The sequence below is a fragment of the Pan paniscus genome, chromosome 2, assembly GCF_029289425.2.
Source record: "Pan paniscus chromosome 2, NHGRI_mPanPan1-v2.0_pri, whole genome shotgun sequence".
Classification (NCBI taxonomy): Eukaryota; Metazoa; Chordata; class Mammalia; order Primates; family Hominidae; genus Pan; species Pan paniscus.
The window spans coordinates 147,794,588-147,808,114 of record NC_085926.1 but is presented as its reverse complement, the minus strand read 5'-3'; the positions used below and the strand labels follow the sequence as shown (position 1 = coordinate 147,808,114).

Sequence of the window (13,527 nt, the reverse complement as noted above, 5' to 3'; positions counted from 1 at the left end):
TTCTTTTACCTGAATATTCAGATTGCTAATATTCTAGAATTTTTACATCGATATCCAAGTATAAAAAATTAATCTATATTAGAAATCTGAATAATCCAGAGATGTAAGGACAAAATTTATACATCATAAACAGGATTTATCCCCAGAATATAAGGAATTTCAAAATTTACAAAGCATATTAATGTAACCCAACACAAACATGATAAAAGAGAGAAAAACCAATTATTATTACAACAGATAAAAAACATATAATCCAGTACCCATTTAAAAAAGTCAAGCAAATAAAAATCTGATTTATGTCCACGACTTATACTGCTTTTTCCCCTTTATTTTCCCAAAAAATATAGCACAATGTTAAAGGAGGTACAACAATAGACATCCATTTCCTGTTCTTGACTTTTTTTTTTTGAGATGGAGTTTCGATCTTGTTGCCCAGGCTGGAGTGCAATGGTGTGATCTTGGCTCACTGCAACCTCTGCCTCCTGGGTGCAAATGATTCTCCTGCCTCAGCCTCCCGAGTAGCTGGGATTATAGACGCCTGCCACCACACCCAGCTAAATTTTGTATTTTTAGTAGAGACGGGGTTTCACCATGTTGGCCAGGCTGATCTTGAACTCCTGACCTCAGGTGATCCACCCGCCTTGGCCTCCCAAAGTGCTGGGATTACAGGTGTGAGCCACCGCACCCGGCCCCGCTGTTCTTGAGTTTCAAGGGAAGGCTTCTAGCATTTCACCATTTAATAATGTTTATTTTAAGTTTTTAGTCTATATTCTTTATCTGTATAAGGTTATTTACTTGTACTCCTGGTTTTCCAAGGGTATTTTTGTTTGTTTGTTTTTTGGTTTTCTAACTTACTCTCTACTTTCTTGCTTCTATGCTGAAACCCCAAGGGAATCAACAAACAAATTACCATAATGGAATTTGTTACATGATTACATGATTAATGACATGATTACATGATTAATATATAAAAATCTATAATGCCCCCTGACCAAACCTTGCTTTCTAAATATAGCTCTCTAATTAAAAAAAACATGACTCCCTGGGAAAAGGTCTGATGCTAGGGCTGGGACAAGAAAAATATAAAAAATATAAGATGAACCTGAAGCATCTTATAGTACAAGATAGTAGTCAAGAAGTGCTTAATAATAAAAAAAAGGGATAGCGTTGAATCAAAGGAACACAAGATCCAGCATGACAAGAGCCAAAGTTAAACAATTTAAAAACAATCAAAAAACAAAAATAATGTATGAATATTACTGGATTATAACCTAAGTGTAAAATAAATATACATGAGTGTATACTAATGAAAGTGGTTGAATAAATAAATGCTGAGAAGAGAAAAATCTTCCTTGTAGAAGAATTTCAAATAATGCAGATATGCCCTCCCCTTCCCACCTTAAGGGTGGGCTATACTTAGTGCCTCACTTCTAAAGAAAGAAAAGAGTAGAAAAAGGAAAAAATATTAACTTTATAAGTGGAGAAATTCAGCAAACACTACCTTAACCAAGGGATGAACGTTAGCATCATCAGTGATGTTCTACAGATACCATATACCCTCAAATATGATGTGATGAGAAGGGCACTTCACGTCTGTGATACTCTTTTGAAAAACCTGTAGCCTTGTCTAATCATGAGAAAAAAATCAGGTTGAGAGACATTCTACAGGATACCTGGCTAGTACTCAAAATTATCAAGGCCATGAAAAACAAGAACAGCAAAATTGTCATAGACCAGAGGGAAGACAGGATAATGAAATACAATGTGGTATCCTGGATTTGATCCTGGAACAGAAAGAGTACATTAATGAAAAACCTGGTAAAATCCAAAATGTGGAGTTTAGTTAACAGTAATGTACCAATGTCAGTTTCTTAGTTTTGACAAAAATCTCCTGGCAATGTAAAATGTTAACAATGCGGGAAAGTAGATGACGGATGAACAGGAATTCTCTTCTTTGCAAACTTTCTGTAAATCTTAACATTATTCCAAAATTAAATGTTTAATAAAAAGCAATACTCTAATACTCAATTATAAGAATAACCAATTAAAAAATATAATTTCAAAAATCCTTTTTTTGGTAGCAAGAAAAACTTACTATATGTGTAATAAGTCTAAAAAAAGACATGCAAAACATTTATAGGAAAAAAATTATTTAACTGATGGAAAGACCTAAATAAGTAAATTTAAAAATACCATAGCATCATAGGAAGACTGAACATTTTAAAGATAGCATTTAATCTTTAAACTAATCTATGAATTCAATACAATAATAAATGTACTGAATATGAAAATATGTATTCTTTATGACAAAGAAGTTGGCAAGAAGAGTGGGACTGTTTTATATCTTTGCAAATCTATTTTAATATCTGTCCAAATAGAATACAGAGGGATTTTCAAACTGCTTCTGTTTTCAAATATTTTGATATTGCACATCATGTAGCCTCTAGAAATTTTTACTGTACACCTCTAAGAGAATGAGAGTGACCAAAGGAAATACTACCTTAATATTATTACATAATAATTTTGAGCTTGCAGACCTACTAATAGTCTTGTAACCATATTTTGATAACCACCGTTATGGAGAAATAATATGTCATTCCCCCTTAACCTTAAGCTCTCACATTATTTTTTTCATACTTTAATATAAAAAATTTCAAACATACAGAAGAGTTGAATTTTATAATAAATACCCATATATCCACCTGGATTCTATAATTAACATTTTACTGTGCTTTTTGTCACAACCCTATTTACCCATCAATACATCTTACTTTTTCCTCTTATTTTTTTACATTGTATTTTAAAGTAAGTTGCAGATATCAGTGTACTTTCCCTAAAATACTTTGGCATGCATGTCATTACTAGGTTTAGTAAATTTTTTTTGCAATTCATTTTGAGGTAAAATTTACATATAATGAAATGTACAACACAATTAATTTTGTGAATCCAGACAAATGCCATGCATTTTTGCACCCCACATCTCTAACAAGATACAGAACACGACTGTCATCCCCCAAAAGTTCCCTTATACTCTTTTCAGTAAATCGATCACTTCTCTCTAACCCCCCCCGGCGGAGGAAATCACCATTCTTACTTTTTCCTATTCACATTATCTTTGTTTTTTCTAGAACTTCACATAAATGAATTTATATAATATGTACTCTTTTATGTACACATTGTTTAAATTCTCTCACTCAATACAATGTTTTTAGATTCATCCATACTATTTTTTAAAAATTATTAAAAGTTAATGTACCTACCATGAAAATGACTATCAAGATGAGACAGATGCCCACTATGATAAGGAAGGGAATTAGGTAGTATTCCAAAGGAAGACTAAATTCTGGAACTAAGATAAGGTGGCCCCTAGAAGAAAACAAAAATCAATAATTGAGAAATGAAGAGTTGTTAAATTCTGATGTTAATTAAAAACAGGAAAAAATATTTTTAAAAACAGACATATAGACATTACAATTAAATCCACTACATACATTTCATTTTCTAAAATATGACTTTCAATAATTTAAGGAATGCTTTCTACATCTTTAAGTCTATTTTACATATTTTTCCTAATAGCATGCCTATATGATTAAACTGGGTAAAGAAAACTAGCCAATCAATTCTTACTGTGTCTATCCTGGAGATATGTTATTTATTTATTTATTTTATTTTACTTTATTTTTTTGAGATGGAGCCTTGTTCTGTTGCCCAGGCTGGAGTACAGTGGTGCAATCTCAGCTCACTGCAACCTCCACCTCCGGGGTTCAAGTGATTCTCCTACCTCAGCCTCCTGAGTAGCTGGGATTACAGGTGCCTGCCACCATACCCTGCTAATTTTTGTATTTTTATTAGTAGAGAGGGTTTTGCCATGTTGGCCAGGGTGGTCTTGAATTCTTGACCTCAGGTGATTCGCCTGCCTTGGCCTCCCAAAGTGCTGGGATTACAGGCGTGAGCCACCACGGCAGGTCTAGAGATGTTGTTTATTGAATTTAGTAGCTGGGGCAAAAGTTATATTTTATATGTAAAATCATGGTAGTACCTTGGGTACCAAAAAGAACCTCCACCTCAATCAAATTACTGTTCATAAGTTCTTCCTATGGAAAAACTCTAGCGTCAGTATTGATAAAAATTATACTGTTTCCTCCCTATCCGCTTTACATGTATCTGTTGTATCAGGTACAATGGATACAGGTCCTATACTCTACAATTATCTATGAGATATGGAATGAAAAACTGGTCAAATAATTCATAAGAGTTATGGCTTCCTGTATATCCCCCACCTTCTCCACCACTGGACTGAAAAAAACTACAGAAATGTGTATGTTGTAAGGTGGGTAATAGGAAATGCTACATGCCTTAATTCTCATTTATCATTAACCATGTTATTACTGTGACATTATCATTACAAAAATTGACAGGGACCCATGAAATAAAACTGTAATCAGAATAAGCACATCATTTGTGTTACATGAGGAAATTTTACATGGCATCAAAGCTCTGCATTAAAAATACCCTTAGTTTAGGGAAGAGTTTGTATAATGTTCAGTAATATGACAGATATGACAGATGAATCCATTGGGTCCACTGTGCTACTAGACTAGTACGGTGCCAGCAAAGCTACTCTGTTATCCACTGCTAGTTAATTTTTTAAGTAGTGAAGCCAGGTATTTCATAACCGAAAGGTTCAATGCAAAACAATCGTTCTCAGTATAAAGGAAAATAACAGATTTACTCCTTTCCTCATACAGAGGTGCTTAGGACACCATAGCACTTAAGACAAATAACATGTATGCAACTTATTTTTTTCCGAGACTATTTTTAAATCTTCATGCTATTATTTCTTATACACACACACAAGGGGCTCTATCAAGCTTCAACAAACAAAAAATACCAGGAATTTACCCCAATAATTTAAACTTTCCAAAAATTGCTACGATTGCTAGAATACAAGTAGCTTTTTACTTCACTTTCCAGCAGAATGGGGGATGACAAAGGATTTCACACACATTTGTATAGCTTTGCACAAAATACTAAAGTAACTAATATATCATCAGTGTAAAAAAGAAAATCAGCAGCAGCAGGGCCTAAGCTGCTCTATTTGATACCATCTCTTCCAGCACGAGGCCAGCCAGCTCCGCAATTAATATCCCTGTTCCCGGCACATACCCTCTGAAACTGCCCTGAGCCAGTGGTACCACTTTTAAGTATAAGAGCCTTTCCATGAGACGCTAATCCTCTATAACCTCCCTACCCCACAGCCACTAACCTGCTATAAATAAACACTATCAGGGTTTAGAAGCCAGACTATTGCATATCCTAAATTCAACCCATTGTAACTTAGTATCTCAGCAGTAGGAAGGCTTACAACTCTCATATTCTGTTTTTTTTTTTTCTTCTCTTTTTATGTTTATGACTTCCTAAGGCACATTCAGCCTTGATGAGATAAATAAATCCTGTCCTATGAGACAAGCCCCAGGGTTGCTCAGAAATAAACAGAGCTTCTAGGTGAGAAGAAGCAAGCTAAAAGAACAAATCAGGAAGTCCCAGTGAACTAGGAACTTCGTGTGTGTTTGTAACGGCAGAAATGGAATCAATTTCAGAATTTCCCAGGAAGCATTATGCTAAGATTCATACGCCCGGGTTCTAAATCTAATATTCTACATATCCTATTAATGCTTTCCATTATAAACTAAATACCATTTTAGTTTACCATCAAGATATATTGTGGGGATTTTAAAGGGTCAACAATTGATAAAAGATTTTGAGCATCTTGCCTGTAATCCCAGCACTTTGGGAGGCCACGGTGGGTGGATCACGTGAGGCCACAGGAGTTTGAGACCAGCCTGGCCAACATGGCAAAACCCCATCTCTACTAAAAATACAAAAAAAAAAAAAAAAAAAAATTAACCAGGCATGGTGGCCAGCACCTGTAGTCCCAGCTACCCCAGGGGCTAAGGCTGGAAACTTAGCTTGAACCCGGGAGGCGGAGGTTGCAGTGAGCTGAGATCGCACCACTGCACTCCAGCCTGGGTGACATAGTGAGGCTTTGTCTCAAAAAAAAAAAAAAAAAAAGGTTTTGAGCATCTTGAATCAAAAGCTCAATGTACACTCAAGATACTGTTTTTTTCTTAACCAAATTGCTAACAGTGGATGTGGTGATAGTGATGATACAGGGAACTACAACAGAACTACAATGGAATTTCAGTCCTCTGGCTCCATTTCTATTTCTTCTGTCAGCCCAGGTCTCCCACAGCTGAACTTGCAGATTCATCCTTGCCCTAGTCCCAGATTAATCTGTATTTGAGGAAGAAGGTATTTAAACAGGTAATTATCCTACCACACTGCCTCCATGTCCATGCCTAAATACAGCACATCTTATGAGCTCTGCAGCTAAGATTTGATCACTGAAGCAGAGTCCTAAGCAACCCAGAAAATAGGGTCTTATTTTCCTTTGTGTGACTTCCCAGGCTAATTTCAAACCAGCTGCCTAGGCTTAAGCTTGATAATAATAACCTGTCTAATTTCCCCATCCTTCTGTTGACACATGAAGTCTTGTCTGTTCTTTTCTGACATCCAGCCCCCACCAATCAAACTACTGAGCCTCAGTGGATTTACAGCCACACAGCAGAGCCTTCTGTCCTATAGATCAGCTTTCCAGGCAATAACCTGTATTCAGCCCAACTGCTGGATATCCCCACTATTTCATCTGACTACTTCCTTGAACTTGCTCCTTTCAGACAAAGCTCACAGCTGCCTCATTAAACATCTTACATCACTTAATAAACAGGCTCTGTGCTCAGCCCTGTGTCCCCATTTACTGCCAGTGCACTGCTCTGTCTTCTTGAGGAATTCTGAGGTAACATAAAAGCAGTTTAATTTCATTAGAATTTACTAAATATCTACTGTGATATAGTCAATGGGCCTGGTGCTAGGGATTAAATGTGAAAAAATAGAATCCCTAACCATCAGAGAGAATATAGAAATCCTAAAGGAACCTCAATATTCTTTGTTCTAACTCTTCATTTTCAAGAGAAATTGTCCATGAAGATTAAATACCCTCCCAAAGGCCACACCCCAGCAATCCCTCCAGTGAACTGCACTACTCACTCTGATCAAAAACAAGCTTTGTCTCTGCCCACAACCTGTAAAAGTTGTATGTTATCCAATAATTTGCCTTCCCTAATAAAAGTTACAAATGCTTCTAGAATTTAAGTTTTTAAAAGACCAAAATTGACAAAGGACACCAAACAGTTTATAAAACTATTCCCTGTGAATAAAGAAATGCTAATCGGACCAACTCATTTTCTTCTTGTCAGATTGGGAGGTCATAAAAAGACTGATAATATGTATTTCTGGCAAGAGTAGGGGAAAACATTGGCTTTCCTAAAATGTTGGTGGAAACATAACTGCTTTTTAAAGGGCAATATGACAATTGTTTACTGAAATTTAAAACTGTTTCTCCTTAATCAAAAAAATTCCACTTTTAGGTGCTTTTGCTAAAGAAACATTTGTGCAATTGCACATAGTATATGGTCAAGGATATCATTATAGCACTTTCTGTAATAGACAAGAATTGGAAGGTAAGCATTAACATTTATGAAGCATTTACTATGTCCCAGGTATTCTTCTAAGAATTTTATTAATGTGTTTAATCCTTCCAGCAATGCTATATGCTGTAGGTTCTATTATTGTTCACATTTTAATGAGGAGAGAGGCTACGGCCCAGAGATAATAAATTTTTTGTTGAAGATCACACAGCTAACAAGTGATGGAAGCCAGGATTTGAATCCATACAGCTCTTATTCCAGAGGTCATGCTTATAGTCGGTGGCTTACTGGCTAAGTAAATTAGGATATATCTAAACAATGGACTATTGTTAAATCCAGAATATACCATCCTTTTTAAAAGTAGTTAAAAGAGTGAACAGTAGCTAAAAAGAATAAAGTACAATAAAACAATAATTGATGAATACTTCATTAATATGATGAAAAACCAGAATCTTACTTAAAGAAACGAGAAGCTTTCTTACTAAAGGGAATAACAAGGGAAAGATGCCTATCTCTACTACTATTTAACATGGTGTTAAAGTTATTACCAATGCAATTAGATAAGGGAAAGCAATTAGAAGCATAAGAATTGGAAAGGAAAAGATAAAACTATTTCTATTTATATGAAAAAACTGCCACCAACAGTAAGAGAATTTAGTCAAATTGCAGGTTATTATATCCACACTCAAAAATGAGCTTTCAGCTGTACAAATAAAAACCAGTTAGTAGATGTAATGAAAGAGGAGACTCCACTTATGATAGCAAACAATAAAATACCTTGGCATAAATTTAACAAGAAATGTTTATCTCACATAGATTTTGGGCTAAAAAAACTAAACAAAGCTGAATACATAAAAACAGAATTGGCTGCTCACTCACACCTGTAATCCCAACACTTTGTGGAGCTGAGGCGGGCAGATTGCTTGAGTCCAGGAGTTCAAGACCAGCCTTGGCAACATGGCAAAACCCCAGCTCTACTAAAAATACAAAAAATTAGCTGGGCAAGGTGGTGCATGCCTGTGGTCCTAGCTACTCAGGAGGCTGCAGTGGGAGGATCACCTGAGCCTCGGAGATCAAGGCTGCAGTGAGCTGGCACCACTGCACTCCAGCCTGCGCAACTGGAGTGAGACCCTTTCTAAATTAAAAAAAAAAAAAAAAAAAAAGGCAGAATTGAACAAATGAAAGGACATACCACACTCTTGAATAAGGAGACTTATCCTAAAAATGTCAATTCTTCCTAAATTAATTTATGAATATAATGTAATCTCAATAAAAATCTTATCAGGTTTTTCTGAAGCTAGACCAGTTGATTATTAAATTCCTTTGGAAGGAAAAACTGGAACCCTCATACATTGCTGGTGTGAATATAAATTGGTGAAGGCACTTTGGGAAAAAGTCTGGCAGTTCCTCAAAGTGTTAAACATAGAGTTACCACATAATGCAACAATTCCATTCTAGGTATATACCAAAGAGAAATAAAAACATATGCACATGTAAAAATTTGTACACAAACAGTGAAAAAAGCATTATTCACAATAGCCAAGTTGTGGAAACAAGCTAAATGTCCATCCATCAACTGATGAATAGATAAACAAAACATGGTATATCCATACAATGGAAAGCTATTCAGCAATAAAAAGAATAAAGTACCAATACATGTTACAATATGATGAATCTTGAAAACATTACACTAAATGAAAAAAAATCATAAAATATTATATGATTCCATTCATGTGAAATAACCAGAATAGACAAATCCATAAAGACAGAAAGTAGATTAGTGATTGCCTGGGGCTGGAGTGGACGAAGAAGGACTGGGGAATAGGAAGTGACTGCAAATGTGTACGGGGTTTCTACTTGGAATATTGAAAAAGTTCTAAAATTAGAATGTGATGATGATTGCAGAATTCTATAAATATACTCAAATCACTGAATTTTACACCTTAAATGGGTAAACCTTATGGTATGTGAGATATATCTTAATAAAATTGTTTTAAAAATTTCATTGGGAAGGACAAAAAAAACCCCCATTGGAATAACTGATGGCTATTTGGAAAAAGATATGATTGGATCCATTCTTCAAGCTATATATAGGATAAATTACAAATGAACAAAAGATTTAATGTTAAAAACAAAACCATACAAGTATAAATGTGGGTGAATTCCTCTATAACACAGGAGTAGGGAAAACTTTATTAAGACTCAAGACCAACAGCCCAAGGGAAGAGATATTTGATTTTTGTTTACATTAAAAAAAACCAACATCATAGTGAAATAAAAATTTCAAAATACAAAAAAAATTGTAATATTAAAAAATAAAGGACCAACATAACTAATAAAATACAGAACTTCTAAAAATAGGGAAGAAAATGACCAATAATCTAATACAAAAAACTGGCCTAGAGATAAACAGCTCATAAAAGATAAAATATAAGTAGCGCTTAAGCATAAGAAAAAAATGCTTAAATGTGCTTGTAATAAGAGAAATACACATGAAAACTATAATAGAATACCATTTCTCACCTATCTGATTAGTAAAAATAAGAAAATCTGACAACAACTTTGTTGGTGAGGGTACAATAAAGGAGACACCCTCATAAACTGTTGGCATGACCCTTACGGATGGGAATTGACAATATCTAGCAAAAATACATACACATTAAACCTCTGAACTAGCAATCCCACTTCTAGAAACCTATTCCAAAAGTATACTGGCAAAAACATGAAAACACTTAGGCATAAGGTTATGCATTACAGCAGTATTTATAATTACAAAATAACGTAACCGATTCAAATGCTGATCAACAGGGGACTGGCTGATTAAACTGGAACATCCACAAAATAAGAGTTCTATGCAGCTGTACAAAAGAATGAAGAATATCTCTATCTACTCAAGGATAAACGATCAAGTCAAAAGCAGGATGGGGAATATTGTTTATGCACTAAGGGTAGAAGATAGGGGAGAGGAGATATATATTTTCCTACATATTTTTAAATTTAATGAACTAAAGAATAAATTAAAATCTTTTTTTAATTGTTACTTATAAGGTAAGGAGAGGAACAAGATGGACAAGATGGATGATACTTAGAATCTGAACTTCTCTGAATATACATTGTTTCACTGATTTTGACTTAGAGTTTATATATAATTTTTAAAATCACAGTTGGGGGTAAGGGGAGCAATCTACAAACTCTGAAAGCAAATGAATCAAATAAACCTGTGTTTTCAATTTATAACACCAGCACACAGACTATTTCACTTTCTTTTAAAAAAAGAATTCGCCTGTAGCCCCCAGCTGCTGGGGAGGCTAAGGTAGGAGGATCGCTTGAGATCAGGAGGCAGAGGTTGCAGTGAGTTGAGACCATGCCACTGCACTCCAGCCTGGGCAACAGAGTAACAGCCTGTCTCAAAAATAATAATAATAATGATAATAATTTAGCTTTATCTTATCTATTATGACATACTCTAAGCAGAGAAAGAACTGTTTTTTAAGAAATGTTGGTAATAGCATTGATATTCTTCTTCTGAGTCTGTTGTGTACATACTTTACATTTAGAAAAGACAATATATTATTATGTTGGTGTCTTTCAGCATAGAAAAATAAAATACCCATTTAAGATCAATAAAGTAAAAATTCTAGACCTTTGTATTTAAATTGGAAGCAACAGTATACACTCATGATTTATTGTATCTTTAAAAGCCATATATATTTCCTAGTTCTGCCCACTGAAAGAGAGGGGGCTTGAGGGTAAAGTAGGTGGTAGATAGATACTAAATAGACAGACAGATAAATAGATAGATGATAGGTATAGGTAGGTAGGTAGGTAGATAGATAGACAGACAGACAGACAGACACAGATAGAGAGATAGACAGATATATAGATAGATAGATAGAGTAGATCTTTATGTACGGGTCTACAATTCCTTATGACCAATTCTAAAACCTAAAAAGCTTTAAAAAATAATGTTTGCAATTCATTTGACAGTCAACTTGAAGTGAACTGACATGAAAAAATAGCCATATATTTATTGCAGATACATTAATTTGTTTGATTATGGGGTGTTGCCTCAAATTCTATTTGGAATGTTATTTAACTTTTTAAAATTCAAACATTTTTCAATGCCACAATATATCTGTAGCCAAGAGGTGGGATAAGAGAGTTTGTAAACTTGTATTCACCTGGAAAGGGTCAAAACATTAAGTAAATAAAGCAAGTTACAAATTATTAGGCACCGTATGGTTCCGTTTTATGAGCATGTGATCACTAATTAAGGTGAATAATCAAATATGGGGAAAAACAAAGGGCTTTTTAAAAAACAGTAGTTGGTAAACAATAGTGTCACATAGAGACTTTCACTTTAAATATTTTATATTTCAATTTTTCCATATTTTGCTAGTATCTATATATTACTTCTTAATTTAAAAAAGTATGGTTTTATAATTAAAAACAAAAAATACTCTTTAAAATACATATTAAAATATATAGAAGTATTCTAAACGAGGGAGCAATATTGAGGTAAAAGCAAGTACTAACTCTCCTCTCTTTTAACCAAGCAAACACGGCTGACAAAACACCACTTTGCATAACTGTTTTTTGATACAACTTCCAAAATTACATTCCTTAACTTAAAAAAAAATGTTCTGAGCATATAATATGTGAACAGTATTTTAAATATCAACACTGTAGTGGGGAACTAACAATAACAGTAAACAGAAAACCTTGCCCTCTTCTTTTTATGCATTTTCAAACAGAAATATTCGTGGATTTCTTTTCCCCCTAAATAATTAGAATTGGATTTCATTGTGCCAGTTACCTCTTCTGGCAAATGTAGATAATAGGTGATAATAATAACAACCACTAGAGGGTTGTTGTGAGGATTAAATGGATAACAAAATGTAGAAGTCTTGCTTTCATGAGTGCCCAGCTTTGCTAAATGCTCAATAAATATTAGCTGCTTTTATTATTATTTTTGTTGTTGTTCCTCTTAGACCAAAGTCTGTTCTGGTCAACTACGTTTTGGGGATCTGTGTGTCATGGAAGAAGTTCTGAAGTGTTCATTGTACCGTTTTCTCTCTGTTTTCTATATTAGCTGAGACAGCTGTGCCTTAAGTTAATTTCAGTCTGTATGTTATCTTTGTAATGAGATTATTTTGTGGGGGTAGGGGAGAAGCGTTTCATATAAAAGTTCTCATTCAAATCAAGCTTCTAAAACTTGAAAACTGACTTTTTGCCTTTGTAAATGTTAGTCACTTAACACAATGTTTTGGATTCTGTGTTTATAATATATAAAATATCTTTTTAGTAATATACAAACATTTCGTAATAGAAAATGTCATATAAACATAAATTGCATTGTTTTAAAATACCAGTAGTTTGATTAAACTTCAAAATGAAAAGTTATCTTTTTAGCAACAAGGGTGACTTACTCTCACTAGCATGAATATATTTTCAACATAATCATACAAAGAAAAAGTAGTAAAATACTTTAAAATACTACGTCTTAAAAGCATAATGATTTAAAAAGGGATAATTTAGCACTACAGAGTTCATTCTGAAACATAATCTTGATTACAATATTATATAATTCTACCTTAATATAAAGAAGAATTTTAAGCAACATGATTTTTTATATCCATTACTTACCCTTTTTCATATGTGAATTCATCTTTCAGAGAATTAGCTGATGATTCACCAATAAAGACAGATGGAATGTCAATTTTCTTTAGTACCTCAACTGTATAAAAGAATAATGAAATTATTCTTAAAAGCCCATATTTAGTGTATAATCAACTTAACTTTCTTCATAATAGCAGCAAATGCAACTGGAAACAATTACAATCAACTTTAATTGTCTATTGCTTGATTTTCCAGATTGCAGATTTTATTCATCATCAAAATGGTTGAGAAACATAACATTTACAGTAACAAAGCTAACATTTTGCATATACACATTACCTGAATTCTCTCAATAGTCTAT

The 13,527-nt window shown here is 33.9% G+C and overlaps 1 protein-coding gene across 7 annotated transcripts in view; it reads right to left on the bottom strand.

The window, feature by feature from the left end:
• Positions 1 to 13,527, bottom strand: part of RNF13 (ring finger protein 13) — a 154,860-nt gene that overhangs the window by 46,799 nt on the left and 94,534 nt on the right. For all 7 annotated transcript variants that reach the window (XM_055110600.2, XM_014344403.4, XM_055110599.1 and 4 more), the window contains 2 exons: positions 13,194 to 13,284; positions 3,261 to 3,366 (listed from right to left, as the gene is read on the bottom strand). In XM_055110600.2, the coding sequence (XP_054966575.1) occupies positions 3,261 to 3,366; positions 13,194 to 13,284 (197 nt within the window). The remainder of the gene's footprint in view (positions 1 to 3,260; positions 3,367 to 13,193; positions 13,285 to 13,527) is intronic.